Source organism: Artibeus jamaicensis, unplaced genomic scaffold (genome assembly GCF_021234435.1).
Source record: "Artibeus jamaicensis isolate MK-2021 breed Jamaican fruit bat unplaced genomic scaffold, CSHL_Jam_final scaffold_369, whole genome shotgun sequence".
In the NCBI taxonomy this organism is placed as follows: domain Eukaryota; kingdom Metazoa; phylum Chordata; class Mammalia; order Chiroptera; family Phyllostomidae; genus Artibeus; species Artibeus jamaicensis.
This window is the reverse complement of record NW_026522042.1, coordinates 24,797,219-24,816,300: the sequence shown is the minus strand read 5'-3', so window position 1 is coordinate 24,816,300 and position 19,082 is coordinate 24,797,219. Positions and strand designations below refer to the sequence as shown.

Sequence of the window (19,082 nt, the reverse complement as noted above, 5' to 3'; positions counted from 1 at the left end):
AACGAGGATGTCAGGCATTCTCTCTCCCGGGGTACGCAGAGAGGGCGTGACCCCGCCCGAGCAGGCACTGGCGGACCAGTCCCGGAGCTGCATCCCCCGGCTTTGTTCTCACCTGCTCACGCAGGCCCTGGCCCCCTGCCACGTCCACCCCACAGGGAGGGACCTGGGTGGTCATGGGGCAGGTGTGCACACGTCCGAGAGGGTAACCAGGCCAGTGAAGGCCACCAGCGTGCTCTCACAGAAGCCTAAACTAGACCCTTAAGCAGCTCAGTCCATTCAGGGTGAAATGTTTATCAGTGTAATTTTTACAGCTTTCCCCAAATTATAAAAAGTGACCTGAAGGCATCTGGACATACGCAGAGCCACATGGAATCAGCACAGCTAACGAAAAGGAAATAGTAACACGTAGGTTCGTTATAGGTCTGAGAAACTGCAAGGTCCAGTTCGCGGAATGAGAGACAACAGCTATGAAGTCGGAACTTCAGAAACAGAGCGGAAGTGGTGGCCTGATTGGACAGTCTGGAGAAAAAGGAATCTCAAACGGACAGGGAAAAGTGGCCCTAAAATCAGGCCAGCTCCATCCAATAATTTCCTCCCTTTCTAAGATGTGAGTGATTATCCTCTAAAACAAAAGCGGATGCATTATAAAATGAACCGTAGTTGTATAAGAACAGAACACTGAAGTTTTAGGCTTTGGGTAAAGGAAGTGTCATGGAACTAGACCGGTTCTATTTTCTACGTCATGGAGAAATATTTTAAAAGAAATACCTGGGGTGGGAGGGGGATCTATCATACATTTCACTTTATAAATGCAGCGGAGCCTTTATTCTGTCATGCATTTTCCTGCATCTGGGAAGAATATCCCACTGGTTTTCAAGAATGACAGACCCAGTTTTGTTCACCCTGTTGCATGCTGCCAGCTCATGGCCCGTCTCTGCCACGAAGGGAAACACGCTTCCTCAGACACGGCCTCTCAGAGCTCAGGGCCTTTGCTACCTAGTGGCCCGAATAGGTGGCCTTGTCATCATTTTTCTTCATGGCAAAGCTGCCAGTATGAACCTGTGCGGTGTTGCTCACATCTGCAGCCCAGGGATGGTGGCAATTTCATATCCCAACTTCTAAATGACACTGAGCACAGCAGGGGGACACAGCGCACTTCCCTGACGCATGTTTTCCACAGCAGCAGAGCTGTAGGGAGCAAGAGAAGTGGCAGCCCCTCCCCCCAAGTCTGGACTTGATTTGTCCCCTGGGACCTACAGAGGGTGACTCCTGGTGTTTCCTCAGTGGCTGAAGTGAGACCCCTCGGCCACACTCTCCTGAAAACGAGAGCTTCTGGGACAGTCACTGTGATGCACATGTACCATGTAGCCAGTAATTACCTGCATGTGAGATAATGTCTCACGTTGCAACCTCTCTGTGCTCTGCAAAGTCACTGTAACGTGGCTTTAGGGTTACAACAAACCCAGGGGAAAGGAGGGGGTCACTGCGTGTCAGAGAGGGCAGTGCACACAGGCGTCCGTGGCAAAGCCAGGTGATTTCCTCTCTGGATTCTCTGCCTGGAGGTGTTCACCTGGAGGCTTCTTGCGGCATCGGAGGGCGTATCAGTAACCTTTAGGGGATGGAGTCCAGTTGGAGGACACAATAGTGGGCACACCCTAATCACTCGAGACGTTTACACAAATACCCAGTGATCCGGGCGCGTGGCCACAGTTCTGGCCCCTTGAAAAGAAAATGGTCTGATGGACCCCTAATAGAACTTCTCACAAGGCGGTTCTGGTATTCCCTTTCTAAAATTCCACAGTGTGATTTAACTTGGCAGTACTAAGCCGCTCTGTTCTCTCTCTGGTACCTATCTAAGCATGCCCTCGATGTCCCTATAAAGCCATGCACCACCGAGGTGCCTCCACAGAGTTTTCAGCCATACATACCCAGAGCTTAGGCTCAGTCTCCTACAACAACGTCATGGAGGGCTGTCAGGCTGGTCTGGGGCTTGAGCCATCCCAGGTAACTTAAAGGGCACGAGTGCCACAGGTATTGTATCGAAGCTTCCTTTCTGTCTCTTCCTGAGGTCTCTGAAGCCAGCCTGTGCCTTTGCCATGCTTCCAGTATGAAAACGCTCCTTGCCTTCCAGGACGCTCCTCAACAAGTACTACTTCTTGCACCGGCCAGGAAGAAGTGCATGCAGCGAACAAACAGGTACGGTGCCGGGTGAAAACTGCCGTGCCCGTCTGCAGGTCAACTTTCCTTATGAAGAGGACCAAGCCCTGACCTAATGACCAGACCAATTGTGACCAGTCTGCTTCAGAAAACAAGAAGCCATAGAAGTGAACCTCACAAAGACTATTTCAGGAAAGCGACATTCTAATGAGTTCGCCCAGCGGAGTATTGACTTAGAACATGCCCTCCCCAGCTGACCATGACATGCTGTGTTCCGCAAATATTTGCAGAGCCTAATGGCACTGACTTTTCCAAACCAGAACACAAACCTAATAAACTACTGACAATGAACATGATTTGTTCCCTAGAGCAGCTGCAGGGGTGGGTTCTCTGCTGCAGAGCTTGCTGTCAATTCTATCTCATTAGGAAGGAGCCAGCAAAATAGAACCACCCACTCAGGGCCCAGATCTCGGTTTTCTATTTATTCCGTAACAAAAGGAACCAGGGCTCCTTGGAGACGCAGCTCATTCTAGGACTAGGTCTGGAAATAGACGAGATGATCAGCCTGGAATAATAGGTCAAAGAACACAGTGCGCAGCAGCAAGCATTCCCAAGGGGCAAAGCTGGAACAGCGCGAGCAACAGAACAAATAATGTAGTATTGAATGATGACCCACAGTCTGCAATAAGTACCCACAAACCAATATTGATATAAATAAACACACAGGGACAGATCTCGTGCACAGAATTTCCACTGATTTATGTAGATACTCCTCACAGGGAGGTGAAGCATAGCTATATACGTCCCCATCCAGAAGTGTGGGCTGACCACAGTAACACTTCCAGGGACAGGACAGCATGGGAGGGGAAGAGTGCCTTCCCAGTGGAGAGCCCTGGCCACCAGAAGCTTGGCCAGGTGACCAAGGCTGACCGCGGCAGCGACAGGCCCTGCTGACGGCACGCACTCTGGATAAGATATGAGGAGACTGGCACCTCACTAGGAGGTCTCCCTCCCCCAAATCCAAAGCCCCATCTAGCCATAAGAAAAACTGCAGACAGACCCAAACTGAGCAGATTCTACACAACATCTGACCGGCATTCCTCCAAAGTGGTAAAGCCTGGAAAACAAGCGAAGCCTGAGAAACTCACAGACCAGAAGAGGCTAAGGAGACAAGAGGGTAACATGGATGGGAACCTAGAACAGACAGAGATGTGAGGAAAAAGCTAGTGGAACAAACTGTGGGGTTTAGTTCCTGTTGGTTTCTTAGCTGTGACAGATGAGCCATGGCAAAAAAATAAATGTGAGTGGGGGTGAAGGGTAGGTGAGAGCTCTGCCACTTTAGCAGTGTTTCTGCAAATCTGAAATGATTCTAAAATAAAAAGGTTATTAAGAAGGAGGAGGAGGAGGGGGAAGTGGGAAGGAAGGGGTGAGAAGGAGGAGAATGAGGGAGGAGGAGGAGGAGGAGGAGGAAGGAGGAGGTGGGGGCAGGAGGAGGAGACCTCAGACTCAGCTCTTTTGATAGACGGCGCTTCTTTTTCTGAGGACCAGGCACTGACTGTAAAATTTCCACTTCGAACTTTGAAACACTTATGCAGATGTCAACATAGCTCCATCTGTCATACAGTCCACTCCAGACAAGCCTTCTGCCTTCACCGTCACAGGCAGTCTCTCTTCTTTCATTGTATGAGGCTTCCCTGGAAACTAACCCGCACTGGGGAGCAGCCGCTGTATCCGCGGCCCTAACATGCAGTTTCTGGTTAGTGTATGTGCCTCGGTCAGATTCCTAGTGGACAGGTTAATGAGTAGTTTAACATCTCCCTTAGAAGCAATCTGTTAAAAGCATGTTTTATGTTTATGTAGTTCTTTCGCATTAGCAGCATTTAACCTTTCATTTCTAAATCCCCATAATGATGAGCTGAGTTAATGACAATGTTTTACCATAGATTAAAATTCCCAAATATTACAATGTGCAGTAAGGATGGAAGAAGCCCTAAACCTTACAGAAATAACATCCCCAGTCAACGATGCTGTGGCCTGAGCTGATGTGGCCAGAACCACAGAAGGGACATCTTTCCCAAGACCTGCTTCCTCACCCACAGTCAGCTCTTGACCTGCCCCGGGACAACCCCAGTCCACTTCCAGAGAACTTGGGGTTGGGAATGAAGAAGCCAGTGGTCTCTGTCAGTGTTTGGGATCAGAACGCACACCAACCCAGACACAATGGGGTCGGCCCTTTCTGCTTGTCCCGAGAGGGTTCCATTCCACAGAGAACATGGCCAAGAGCTCTGGTTTTGACTTAGTTTCCAGAACTCCCCACGCTATGGCCATTACCTTGAATAATCAGCATTAGTAGTAAGCCACAGAGTCTCTTCTCCTGCAGTCAGAAGAGATAAAATACATGTAGCTGCTTTGAGTGAAGGTAGCTGGCCCTAGGCATTGTTTTGTATTTGGGACTTTTACTTAGAAAGGTTCAACAGCCCTATAATTGGGTGTAATTCTCTACTGGGTAAGCTGGTGGTTAACCCTCAACAATACCGCATGGGAAGAGGTGGTTACCGTGGCTCTGGACTGTGGGCTTGGTGAGTAAGCTGATTTACAACCTGGTGCCAGCTCCTCAGGCATCCCGGACGGCCAGACCACCAGCATGTGTGTGGTGGCCCTGTGAGCCACACCAAGGCTTCCACCGCTCGGGCCCCAGAGAGTGTGACGGACCGGACTCACTACCGGGACCGTAAAAGGTTTCCTGGGACCCTAACACAGTGCTCACTGTGGAGCCATCTCCACTGTTAGGTGAGATGTGGGTGGTAAGATGAGGGCGGACTTTATTTTCCTCCTCGTACTTTCCCCTGTTTTCCACACAGAGCATGCATTCCTTTTTCCTTGCCAGAAAAACATTTTAAAATAACAGGGACCCTGCTGTCAGTCTTAACATGTGCTCACGACAGGGATGTGAGAAGTCTCGGTTCAGAGGGAGGGGCTGACAGCGGGGTTTCACGGCCAGCACGCAGAGACACCGGGTCCCGCGTCACTCCACTCGGGAGGCGCACTGATGGGATTTGCTTGGGGGTGGAAGGGCTGGAATTAGGAAGGCCACGCAGACAACACACACGCCGCTCTCGCTTGCGTTTTCAGAGACAGCTGACGTGGACCCGAGGAGCGCCATTTGGCCCTCTGATCAGTAGCATTAAATTGCACTCACTGGCTGCACGCATGTGGCAGGGGCGGGTGGGGTGAGGAAGTTTACTAAGGGTTTTGTGGGTCATGGTCATGACTCCAGCTTTTGTTCCCAGACAGACGGGAGCCATGGGGGATTGTGGGTGCAGGAGATGCGATCAGACGGCCGTTTGAACAGGCTGTGTGAGGAGGGACTGCGGGGGCCGGGGCAGAAGCAGTGCGTGCCGGGGATGGGCCACCGGGAGGTGAGAGATGGTGGAATCTGGGGGTGTCTGCAGTTCCTGCTCCCCGCATGTGCTGAGGGGCCGATGAGGGGAACGATGGAGAGACAGCCATGTGACATGAGCCAGCACTGGCTGCCCTCTGGGGACCCTCCGGTCTGTCCTCTCCACAGCTTCTCAGTGGCATTTTCCAACTGCCACATGAACTAGATGGGCTCATTTCTTGGAGCCTTCCCAGTGCCAGCACTGATTCATCAGCAGTCCCCACATCCCCAGTGGAATGACACAGCATTCCATTAGGATGGCTCTTAGAACCAGGGTGAGTCCCAATTTTCAAGGGAAAAAAAAGCTATTTTACTGTACTGCAAATGCCTAAAACCTACATAATGTGTGAAAATGGCCAATGGGCCCACTTTCTGGGGAGCAGCATTACAGGGGTGACAGGGAGTGGCCTGTAGCAATGGCCAGAGGATTGGGGCTACTGTCCTGCAGAGCTGACCCGTCCTCTGAAGGGGGGGCTGGGTGAAAAGCCCTGTGAACGGGCAGGAGAACCACAGGGCAGTACAGGAGGCTGATGGGAGGGACGCCCTTCTGAGCAAGGATCATCGTTATTATTACAATGTATAACAACATACATTATAACATATAATATATAACAATGTATTGGGTCGCGATATATTTTATTATTACAAAACTATACAGTGAGGAAATGCAAGGGACTTTTTATGTAGGGTCAGAAGTGTGAATATTTTATCAGGCTGAAATAGATACAGTAACTCCATCTGTTACTGAGAGAAACAGAGCTCAGTTGGCGGTTAAGCCAGGGATCTGGGGTGAGCATCTCACAGCCTTTCATGCAGCACCTAGTAGTCTCCGTGGGGCTTGCTGGCCGTCATAACCCTCGTTTCCCATCCACCCGGAATACTTTCGTGAGGAAGTTGACCCAACCACCATTACAGCACATCTACTGTTAACATTTTTAGATCTAGTTTTCAAAATCAGTTATTTTTAAAGAATGTGAAAACTAAATCACCGAACTATCATTAAGATTTAATGAAACCGCTAAACAGACACATGCATTAGAGCATTTGGTGCTCCTTTCTGACCTAAGCAGATGCTCAATTCTTAGGAAGGCATGTTAACTGAAAGCAAAACACACTCCAAACAGCAGGGGGCGCCCGTTGTCAAACTTTTGCCCATTCCATCTCTCTGCAGAATGTTTAATTCCTCCCTATTCTTACTCCGATTTGAAGAATATTTATAAAGTTCCCACCCACTTCTGTTCAGCGTTTGCTTTTCCTTGACTGTTAATAGTCAAATAAACTTGCTGGAGCTGGGAGGCAGGGGCAGGGGTTCGGGAGGTGCTGTTCAGTGGGTCTGGAGTTTCAGGTCTGCAAGCGGAAGAGCTCTGCAGACGGACAATGTGAATGCACCGACCAGCGTGCTCAGAAATGGTTCGGTGAGAAGTTTTATGTTAAGTGTATTTTACCACAATAAAACCTTTAAAAAAAATTGGAACCTGTTGTAACATCAGGGTGTGCCCCTTCATTTGCTAATTGTTTTAAGAATGCACTGTGGAGTTGCAAGGTCATTTTATCCTGAGTGCTTAGATGAGAGTTTGGGAACCAGTCTTAACTGCTTTGCTCTCCTCTGAGTTCCCCTGAAAAAACTCATCACCCCTCAAATCTGCAGGACACGGCAACTTACACAGTGAAGGCTGGACTAGGAAGCTTTGGAGAGAAGGGAGAAGGGAGGGCAGAGGGCCAGCGCGAAGGAACTAACTCTTAGCAATTACGATACAAGACCTTTCCATAAGTCACTTCATTACTCACCATAAAGTCTGCGAGAGTGGAAGTATTTTTTGCTCCTTTACAGAGGAGGACACCAGGGCCTGGAAGGGCTGCGTGACTTGCTCCCGGTCCCCTGGGTGGTAAAGCGAGGGGCCGGGCCTTCCCCCTGACCTCAGGGACTCAGGAGCCTGGCTCCTTCCCTGCCTCTGGGATGCCTCAGCGCCCCAGGGGCCTGCCGGTACGCACCGGGCTCTCAGGAGCAGCACCAGAGGAGGACGTTTTCAGTTCGGTGTGTTCACCTTTGGTCCTTCCCGTCCTCCCCTACACACAGCACAACCACTTTCTTCTGGATCGTGGGGCTACCCAGCAGAAACACAGCCTCCCACAGGCCGGTCTTGTTGGAGACACGGGGTCAGCACAGCACCATGGCCTGAGTAAGGCCTGTGGTGTCCCTGCCCTGAAGTCTGAGTGACGGCTCGTGGGCAGGTCAGCAACAGGAAGGTGAGGCTGGGCCGCCTCTGCTCGTGTGAACAGCACAGACGGTATTTTTGTATTGTTGACACTATTACAGATGCCTGCCTTTGCCCGCTGCCCCCGGCCCCACCCCCCACCCCTGGCCTTCACCACACCCTGTCTGTGTCCATGGGCTATGCCTATATGGTCTTTGAGACGAGCTGAACCCTGCCCAGAGGAGTCACCTCTGTGTGTCAGGGAGACATAACCTGGTGGCACAGATTCTCCTGCCCACTTCCTTCTTTGACACGCTGCTGCCTTTTGCGTTCCTTCCCTGCTGGCAGGCGCCCTGGAGTTCTAAAAGCCTGAAGCTTTGGGACCAGACATTTTAAAGACTAAATGTCTTCACCTGGAGGTCCACAGTGGTCTACCTTGATGACGTCTATTGTCCGCCTGGCCTCAAGGGCTCTGGCAGGCACGGGGCGCGCAGGCGGCCGCTTTGCTGCCATTCTAGGCCTGGAGTCTACAGATCACTCTGTCCCCTCCTCTTTCCAGCAGCCTCTGACCTGACCCCTCCCAGACAAGACTCATTGAGAGGCAAGCTGGGGACCAAGAGAACACCCACAATGGACACAGTCTGATGGTCCAGGAGGAGCTGGCTGCTCGTGTGAGTGACCCTGACCTTACCCAGGCTCTGCAGAGAGAGGGGGTTGGGAGGCAGGCAGCTGGGCGGAGCCTGAGGCTCACTCACAGGGGGGCTGCTGCCGGGGTGGCTGTGAAGGGAATATTGGAAAAAAAGGAGACCCGGCAGAGGGCGGTGTCACAGAGGGCGGTGTCGCAGAGGGGGGGCGTGAGCAGGGAGGGAGGAGAGGCAGCACCGAATGCGGAATATGGTAAGTGGACGGGCTTCCTGGCACTGGGGCAAGGAGCCAGTGGGCACCTGGGTGAGCTCTGTAAGGAGATAACTAGTGGTGGGCAGCAGTGCAAATCAAAAGAATGATCTAGGAGGGAAGCAGGGCCCCCTTGCTCCCAGGGGAGGAGGCAGGTGGCTGGAGATGGGGACAGATGGTCTTGGTAGACGGCAGCGGGAAGGTGGGGGAGGGTGCTCTCAGGTAATCCTCCCCAGAAATTTGAACACCAAAGAGAGAGAAATGCAGTCTGCCTGTGGATGAAGATGTGGTTTGTATGAGTCCTTTACTTTTTTTAAAGGTTGGAAGTCCTAAACAAATTTAAATGAGGAAGGTGGGAGAGGCTGACCCTGGAGAGAGAAGGAGACATGGAGGCGGTGCCTGAGCAGGAAGAAGGGGCGAAGTGCTGCAGGGGAGCGTGCACCGAGATGCCACTCAGACACGGGCTGCACGTCCAGGGCGGGTTGCAGCTGCACATGCGCAGGGAGCCCAGGGCTGCTGGACATTCTGTGCACATGCACCTTCCCTGAGTGTGTCATCCAAAACAACATTTCCCTCACCTTCTTTCCTTTTACTTAATTTTCCTCCAAAGCACCTGTGAATCCCTGTAGCAGCTGCAGAACAGCCACCCACACACAACACATCCACCCCTAATCCCCAGAACGAGTATTCTTTACTTTTTATGGTAATATATGGTTAAATTAAGAACCTTCAGGTAAGATTGTCTGGGACTGACTTGGTGGGCCTGAAATACCAATACAGTGTCCCTGTAAGACGGAGACAAAGGCAGGTTTGATGCCAACACCAGGAAGAAGAGGCAACAGGAAATCAGACACGCGAACTGGAGTCAAGTGGCTAGGGAACGCCAGCAGCCACCAGGAGCTGGAGGCGAGGAACAGATTTTTCTCTAAAAGCCACTGGCAGGGGCGTGCCCGGTGGACACCTTAATTTCAGCCCAGTGAACTGAGCTGTGACTTCTGGCCTCCAGGATGGTGGGAGAACAAATTTCTGTTGTTTTACGCCATCGGCTTTGCGGTAGTTTGTTACAGCAGCCACAGGGAGTTAACACACTACCCAACTCCGCAATGCACGTTTATTGCCTGATTATAAATGGCCTTCTGATTACAAATTCCCCGAGAAAGGAGCCTGCGGACCTCTACCTCTCCTGGTAGTCCCGGAGCCCTGCACACTGTGGAGGCCCAGGCCTGTGCAGAATGGCACAGGCGCAAATACGTCCGTGGCCATTCTCTGCGCAGCTGTGCCTGTGAACAGGCCCCCTGAGCACCATGGATCCCGTTGAAGGTGTCCCTTCCACCGCCCGGGCCTTTCACAGTTTTGGCCACGCGCGCCCGTGCGGCTTAAAATCGGTCCTCGTCGGCATTTCTGGTATTTGATTGGTGGGTACAGATCTATGGGGCATCTAAGCTAGAAGCCTACATTTCCCATTTTCTCTCACTCTGGACTGACTGCAGCTTGTAGGGAACATACTTGTTTTTTGGTTTTACTGATTTATTTTTAGAGAGAGGGGAAGAGAGTGAGGAGAGGGAGCGAAACATCAGTGTGTGGTTGCCTGTCATGTGCCGCCTACTGGGGACCTGGCCTGCAACCCAGGCATGTGCTCTAGACCTGGAATTGAACCAGTGACGCTTTGGTTCGCAGGCCCTCGCTCAGTCCACTGAGCCACGTGATCCAGGGCGGAGAACTGACGTTTTAAATTAGTAAGACGCGCCACGGTGGAGCGAGCACCGTCTCCACCTGCGAAGGGGCCGCACACAGGGAGGAGTGGCGGACACCGAGGGCTTCGGAAGCCGCAGGGAGGAAAACCGGCGGCTGGGTCTCACGCACGCCCGAGGCCCACCTACGGACGGGAGGTGTGGCTGTATCAAGGGGCTGATTTTTAAAAAAACACCAGAAGAAAATCCCACCCAAAACCTGGAAGGGTATTACATATCCAAATTGAAAAATTCATAAAAATTATTCGCTGGCTTCACTTCTACCAAGAACTGCGTATTCAGGGATACTGCCTGTTTGCCCCAGGGCAGCCCGTGTGTCTGGGAATTACAGCTGGTGACAGCTGGCCTTCTGCGCTGGTGCCGTGTCAGCCATTCATCCTTAAAGGAGGATTAAAGGGTGCGTGTGCTCAGGTGGCAGCTGGGGAAGCCGAGCTTGATGGTACTAAGTGACCTTCCCAAAGCTATGAGTGGTAGAGCTGGGACTTGAACCCAGGCCTCAGGGTTTCAAGGCCCGCATCTATAACCATTGTGCTACGTGGCCCTGAATTCAAGGTTGAGCTAAATCCCTCTTTCCTGGACTTCTCTTCTCAACCCTTTAAAGTAAAAGAGGACAGTCAGGTGCAACAAGAGCCCCAGGGACATTCAGGGCATATGAACCCAATGCCACTTCAGACGCCCTGGCTCCGCCTGTGCACCATGGCTCTCTGGAAACTTCTTCTTTTCTGGTAAGGGGCCAATTCCCAATTTATTCCTCAAACCACAAGGTCAAGTGCCACGTCTCAGGGAGGATTAGACACAGCCCCTGAGAACTTCCTGGCACCTGATCAATGGCGGGTAGGTTCCCCGGGCACTACTGTTTGCCAAATGTGTTTTTGTTCACAGCAGCACAGTGCGGTTCTCTGAGCCCTGCCCTGAGCTCAGAAGGTCTGAAAGGACCCCAGGAATATTCTCGGGGCACAAGCCGTGGTGCTGCCTTCAACGTGCCGGAGCGAGTGGGAGGTCTGTCCCAGAGCTGGAGAAGCAGTAACAGTCTCATTGAGCTAAAAATAAAGGGTGTTTTCAGCAAAGGCCATACACTGTCGGCTAAAAGTGACTTCACTTTCCAGGTCACTTCTGTAGTCTGTCTGCAGGTGTAGGTGACAGCTAGGTGCTGGGAGAGGCAAGCCAGAAAAATATTTCCACGGGACCAGATGGTTTTTTGTTTTCTTTGTTCCTGGGTCTAATGGTTTCTGGCCTCATTAAACATACAAAATGACCACTTGGCGTGCCAATCGGGTGTTTTATGTCCTTGTGGTGCTCATTTCACACGCTGCCTGATGTACATGTGCCTATTGGGTGTTTCTTAATATATTTTGAGATAACTTACAAAAAATATTTTGAGATGTTTGACTTGGGCTTTCCCGACTCCCCACATGCTGAATTGCTGTGGGTCGATAGGACACTGAGTGTTTTGGGCCACCAGGAACGTGCTGTGCTCAGACCCTGTGCACCCGGGGACGTGTGAGCAGGTGCTGAAATCAGAAACAGAGACTCCGGGAGCACCGCAGCCGTGCTGGGTCCCCATGTCTTACCGTGAGCACTGTCGGGAGAGCCCAGACTGTGCCTCGCACCCAGCTGCCGGCTGGGCCCTACACAGTGAGCGGTGCTGCTGGGTTAGAGGCAAAGTGCTCCCCACACTGCTTCTGCCTTTAAGCTGAAGCTAATAAAATGATTTTTTAAAAAGCCATAGAAAGTCATAAAACAAGATTCCTGGATGTCTGTGACTTAGTCCCCACTGAGAGACTTTGCCATTTTCATGGCACAACAGTTTGTGACTGCCAGCTACCTCCAATAAACCTGCTCGTGCCTCGGAGAGCCTCAGGGTGCAGCCTGGGAACCACATCTCCTGTGACGCGGGGCTCTGGCGGCACCCCGCACCTGCAGGTGTGACGCGGGGCTCTGGCGGCACCCCGCACCTGCAGGTGTGACGCGGGGCTCTGGCGGCACCCCGCACCTGCAGCATCCTGGGGAGGAACAGCACTTCCCTGTGGTTCTCTAACTTGTTCAGGTGGTGGCTTTGCATGTATTCTTTTTACAGTGCATGTCTGTACTGACATGTTAAACAGAAGCTATGTAATTTTTATGATTTTCTGCCAAAACAGACACCATCTATAAGGTTCAAGGGGGACACTGCAGAAGGGATCAAGATTTTGAGACAAGTTCGGGGGATAAGTACAACTAGGTAAAATGCTAGTAGGGCAAACTGTTCCCTGGGAATTGGGGACGAGGGAACAATTTGCAGTGTTAACAGTGACATGGTGTCCAAAAGCTGAGGTCTGTGCCTGGAGCAGAAACCTCCTCAGTTTTTCCTAAAATACTCCTAAACAGACTAAAGGGTGTTCGGTGTTTTGCCAATATTTTAGGGAATCCTGAAAATACTTGCACACCCTAGAGAGAAATAATGCAAACTGGGGAGCCGGGCTGCAGGGGTAACCTGTCCTGATGCTGCCAGAAATTCCTCTCGTTGGGTGGCACTGGACTACATTTCCGACCCCGCCCCACCCAGTTTCATGAGAGACAGGCAGGTGGGAGGGGCTGGGCTGGAGGGACAGGTGGCGGAGGACACAAGGTCACGTCTCGGCGGTCAGAGGGGTTACGTGATGGGCTCTTCGTCTCGTGTTGCCCTTGTTACAATCCAGTCAGGTGCTGGATCGATGGGTCCAATATGAAGGTGTGGACTTTGAAAAAAATACCTACTAAAGGTTTGTGTCCCTGTCACCAGCAGAAGGCAACACGCTTTACTCCCTTTGGTCCCATTATCAGTCACTTACGATGAGAACTGCACACACAGAGGCATTTTGGGAAGATACTTGCATTGCTCTGAACAAATGGAGACCTTCTGCAGGACTGAACAGGAAACAGGGACCACACACCAGAGGAACTGAATGGGGTTCAAAGGCCCGTGTGCCTTTCGATCCTTCTCTCATCTTCATCAAAGGTTCTCTCATCTTCATCAAAGGGCACCATCTACATTAAGTTTGTTTATACATGTTATGGGCTTTCTCTCTTTTTTTTTTTGCTATCAGTGATAAGTGTCATCAACAACCTTAAATTATATACCATGTGCTTTGGATTATGATGTGTGTAAATATCTCCTCTGTGTTTTTGAACATTATCTTCCACACTTGAATTGCCAGGTGATGGTAAAGGAAGGATGGGTGCTGTTCGTTTAAGGCTGTGCAGCGTCACCGAGCAGCCCTGCCAGCTGGGCCGCGTGACCCACACCTGTGCACGGTGGGATCTGGGAAGATGGCACCGGGCTTGGGAGGCGGCAGGGGCTCCATCAGTATGTGCTGACTGGTGAATAAATAAGGAGGACACGTTGGCATAAATGCGATCAGGAAAGGCGCTTTTACTGGGGAAATGAAAATAGCACCAATTAAATTTGGAAAAGGGATGGTTGACTCTGGATGTTCAAAAATGGGCTGGACATTTTTCAGCAAGACACGAGTATGATTAAAATGAAAGGTAAAGCCTGCCCTTCTCCAGCATGTGAGAAGCCCCAAGGGAAGCCAGAAGACAGCCCTTGGTTTCTGAATTCAGTGATTTCCCTGAATAACCATCGTTCACATTTTGGGCTGAGAACGATTTGAAGAGGTTGTTGATTAATGTGAGCATAACACCACATTATGGAATACACGACGTCTCCCTTTAATGTAACTGTTTCTCCTTAACAAAAACGGGGAGAAGTTGGGGGAGGCGGTGGTCTCTCTCCTTACCGTTAGCGACAAGGCCATGCACACGAACGTGAACTTCTTGATGTGGGCCGCCGTGACCGTGTTGCTTGTGCTCACCAGTTTATTGCTGGGGTTATTCTAGGGGAAGAACAGGACAATGGTGACGGGGTTCCGAGCCATCCCCAGCTGACCGCACATGCATCCCAGAGAGCATCTCGTCTGTATTGCCTGCGATGTGTTTGAAATACAGATTTCAAGTGACAGCCTGGAAGATGGCTGTCCCTTTGAGTCTCTCTTGCTCAGGCAGCTCTCAGACTTCTGGACATGAACATTAACTGGAAGGAGTTTTAGACCGAGCGCCAGGGAGTGTCTCCTGAATCAGTCCCCTCACTTCGGTGCTAGGTGCCACCTTGCTAGTCCAGGGCCTCGGCCTGTGCCCTCTCCTGGCCACTGTGGGTTCCTCCCTGAACACGAGGGCCCTGCTCTGTGGCCTTTGGGCCCTCCCTCCCCACCAGATGGACTGTAAGTTAGACTGGCCATTCCAGGCCCTCCTTGCTGTGACCCGGACTCACTTCCCTGCCATGACTTTTCAATCTGTACCCCAAAGGGAACCTCTTGCTCTTCCCTAACTCATTGGTGCTTCCAGGGTTCTGTAATTTTGTTCCTCCTCCTCTCATGGGATCTTCCAATGGTCAGAAACACCTCTTTATTTGAGGCTCATTGTCTTCATAGCCCATTGGTTCCTTAAAGACTCTCTCATCCTTTCCCTCCAATCCTGCCTCTGGGACCCCTCATGCTGTCTCTTGGACCGCTACCTGCAAAACAGACCACCCGAAGCAGGTTTGCTGGCATGTTCTGTACTCGGGGGCCGTGGCAAAGCTGCAGTGAGGCACGGGTGGTATGTCTCATTCATTTCTTTAGCTCCTGCAACTTAGCGCAATCTTCCTTGAGTATGAGAAGTGCTCCAAAGCCTTTGTTAAACTGAATTTTAAGCAAATAAAGCAGACGGCTCCGATGATATTTTCTTACACATCCTTGAACCTGAGAGCCTTGCTGAGGCTACCCCAGTGCCACTGCTGAGTGTGCCCATCACCCAAACCATGCCTGGCCCTCAGCTGTGAAAACCAGCAGAGAAAAGTAACTCCCACCTCGTTATGGACCCAATTAATCTCCGAGAAGACCAATGAAAACATACTCCCACATCTAGCCTTGTATAGCCGAGGCACTACAGGTTCCACTGTGAAAAGAACTACTGATGCTTCCTTAACTTTGGAGGCTGAGGTCAGCTCTCCAATCTCTTCCCAACAGATGCCACCAGCACAGGCTCTGGGTGAGCTGACCCATTCTTATTTCCAGCCTCTAAAGAGTATCTGCTTTTCTGGGTGACAGACTGTTCCCATGGTCAAGTGCAAATCACAGAGGGTAGAACACCTGGCCACCTCCACTCACCCCAGGGGTCTGTGCAAGTGGTACCTGGGTGGGCCAAGGGAGAAGGCGGCCCCACTGGAAAGAATTAGGTACACATCACCCATGGTGATGGTGACGTGCCTCGGGGCCTTCTGGTGCACTTTGATTTTTAAAATAGAAAATATTTCTGTAAGTACGGTTAGAACAAACTAGCATGTATCATTGCGTTGGCATCTGTGTTTTGTTTGCCCAATCGGCTCAGAAACATGCTCTTTCACAGATGAAAACTGCACATTAGAGAGAATCTGTATGAAGGGAAAGCTCTTCCCATCCAATAATGAGCTAGAGCCATCAGAAGTCATGCAAGAAATGTTACATCTCGGGGGGAGACCGGGTGGGGGGGGAAGGAAAAAGGCTTGAAGTAAAAAAAGAAAGTTCTTTATTCTGTAATCCACAGAGAGGCTGTGAGGATCTCATCAGCGGTCAGAGCGGCAATTCTGGGCGTCCACAGAGGTGTCTAAGGTTCGGGTGAATAGATGCATTTACGTAACGGCTGAAGGAGCTTGGTGGAGGGCCCGGAACCAGAGGGTGAGGCCTCGGAAAGGTTCTGAGTAAGTAGCTCCAGTTCCTGGCTCGAGGTACGCTCGTTAAGGGAATTTTCTCATAGCGCCTAACCTCTGTGATCATGAATAAGACAATGTTTTCCTTGGACGCTCCTAGTGAAACTATGGAGTGTTGTATTGTTAAGTTTCATTATTTCAAGGGAGTTCAGATGAGACTTTCATGGCCAGGTTCCAACGCTTCAGTTCCTGCTAGTCTCCTCAAGTTTTATTATATAATCTTGTTCTCCAAGAGCTAGAAATTTAGCAAGATGACTGACATCCATTTTGGTTTTCTAGGATTTACGTCTATGCACATGTTCCTTGAAATGAAATCAGTGATTTCCATCCATAGACTGGATGGAACCCACTCACACAAGGACTGTCAGCTTTCCCCCGCAAGTGACTCACGCCTCTGAAGTCCACTCACAAAGGCCTGGGAAGCAGAAATGAAATGCACTTTTTAAGAGACGCTCTGCATTCGGATGTTGTAAAGGATGTTGGCAATAGGTGGAGGGTCCAACTAGTGGTCTGTTGGGGAAGCTCCAGACCCAGTAAAGAGTTCAGGGCACCCCCACCCCGCTCTCTCATGAGACTGTGTGGAGGCAATCCCAGAAGTGTTCTGAGGGGAGCCGCTGTTCATGGGTGATTAGGGGTGTGGGGACAGAGGCGTGTGATCTGCTGGAGGTCCCTGGCAAGGGGGCTTCCTCTCTTTGCCTTCCCAGGGCTCTTGCTGGGACAAGAAGAAATGATACTGATGATCACTTTTATGGTATACAGATGTCTAATCACTATGGTGTACACCTGAAACTTATTATAATATTGCATATCAACTGTAATTGAAAAATAAATTTTTTTAAAAGATAAAGTTACATTGGCAATGGCTCTGAGTTCGTTCTATAGAAATTCGAGGCCAAATAGTTGCTCTTAGGAGTACTGGAGGTAGGTCGTGTGCTTCTTCCCTGTTTCTCATTTGAAAACACTGCACATTATCTTTTTGGGGTCCATTTGGCTAGACATTTGTTTCAGGATGAAAGGCTACTAGTTTTAGGTTCAAATGACTTAAGCTTAATGAACTAGACATTTACAGGACGATCCAATGCTGACAGAGGGTACGAGTCCAAAGGGTTATGTGTCTCCCTGGGCAGCAGCCTCTGCAGCAGGACAGAGCCGCTGTGACCAGAGGCTTTCGGCTGCAGTAAGTCTGCTGCATCCAGACCGAGGTGGACCCACCCTTGCTGCACAGACAACTTCAGTGCGCCTTCGCCCCCCACCCCAAGACTTCCGTACGTTCCTGAGCTTAAGCACACAGTTCCTGTCTGTACCTTCGTGTCCACTGTGAAGTCAGTAAGTATTAGCTTCACTAAAAACACAAACCACAGAAGCAAAATCCAGTGTATCATTTTTTGAGAGTATATTTTCCCGTTTGCAAACAAATAACTTTTCAATAGAATCGACTTAAACATGAGTATCAGTCTGAAGAGGCATTAGAAGCTCAGCTTTAAGGTAAGTTTAATTTTGCCTCTGTTTTTCTCTGAGGGAAGTATTGCACCATCACCTCTGACATTCTAATGCCAAGTAACCTTCCCAAGGGAGGTGAGACTGGGAAAAATCCAACCGCTCCTCATCAGAGCTCCCTGCCTATCAAATACTAATTTTTAAGAGTGCGTTTCAGATACCATGCCACACAGGTTCTCACCTTGTCAAAAGCAGGGTAGACAGCGCGGATTTCCGTCAACCAGCCATATGGCATGTGACCCACAGGGTACGTGGCTGTCAAAATTGCTACCGCCTGCAAGAGGAAGAGGCAGCAGAGTTAGTGTCAGCGTTTGTGGAGAGCATCTCCTGTGGCCGCTGTGGGCCCTCTGACAGAGCAAGCTGTCTCAGGAGTGGCCACTGCTGACAAGTCACTTGGCACTGGGTGACATGCACTGGCCAGCCACAGGATGGCCTGGGGCGGGAGGAGGAAGGGACAGGTGCTCCACCCTGTCCCTGGGAGTGGGATGAGTGGACCCTGGGAGAGCACCTGAGGCCAGGAGCATGGGTCCTGTTTTACATGAATCCAACGGGACGCAGGTCCTGGCCCCAGGTCCAGGTCGCTGGCTCAAGAAGCCAAAATTGCAACCCAGGTCCAGACTCCAGAATTTTTGCTCTTTCCATAGAGCTGAACCAAACCCTCCAGTCCAGCCCAATTCTTTAGTCTCAGCATGTGATTTTGAGCCCTCTCTGGATGCTCTCTGCTCAGGGTCCACCTGTTCACCTCCATCCAGGCCCTCAGGGGGACTCATCAGTCAGCCTGTGTTTGTCAATGGCTTAACATACTCTCCTGACTCAACTCTCTTCCAATTTGTTCAGGCAGCATAGCCCAATTATAGCTTTTAATTTAAGGAAACTAAACAAGTATTTCTTACAGGAAGCCAAGCGTGTTGTTCCATGAAAGTGGGTTGGAATTAGGCATTGGAACTGGGTGCACCTGGAATCAAACCTCTACTTCCTCACCTACCAGCTGTGTGAAGCATGAACCCGCCAGGCCTCCCTTCCTGCTCCTCCAGCGGAGCCAGGAGAATAACTAGCCCCTCTGCACAGGGGTGTGGGGATTTAATGAAATAGGTGTAAATGCCCACACATAAGTAGATGATCAATAAACATCCATTCTATACTCCATGTGCTGTGTCTCTATGCCATTGAGGTCAATTGAGAAATGGCTCTAATATATGTTGCCTTGTTTATTTTAAGGAAAAGGCAGGATTCTGGCCCACAGGCGATGGGGTCCTCTTTTTTGTCCCGGGCAACTTACTCACACTGCAGTCTTTGGGTAAAAGAGCTGCGGGGTTACAGGAGCCACCCAAGATGGCATGCACGGTTCAAAACACAAACTCCAGGAACAACCGGAGGCAAGAGAAAGGGATCTGCTGGTGATTAAT

The 19,082-nt window shown here is 50.7% G+C and overlaps 1 protein-coding gene across 3 annotated transcripts in view; it reads right to left on the bottom strand.

Moving 5' to 3' along the window:
- Positions 1–19,082, bottom strand: part of ANKH (ANKH inorganic pyrophosphate transport regulator) — a 122,658-nt gene that overhangs the window by 11,039 nt on the left and 92,537 nt on the right. For all 3 annotated transcript variants that reach the window (XM_037154560.2, XM_037154562.2, XM_037154561.2), the window contains exons 7-8: positions 17,858–17,950; positions 14,195–14,290 (exon numbers count right to left, since the gene is read on the bottom strand). In XM_037154560.2, the coding sequence (XP_037010455.1) occupies positions 14,195–14,290; positions 17,858–17,950 (189 nt within the window). The remainder of the gene's footprint in view (positions 1–14,194; positions 14,291–17,857; positions 17,951–19,082) is intronic.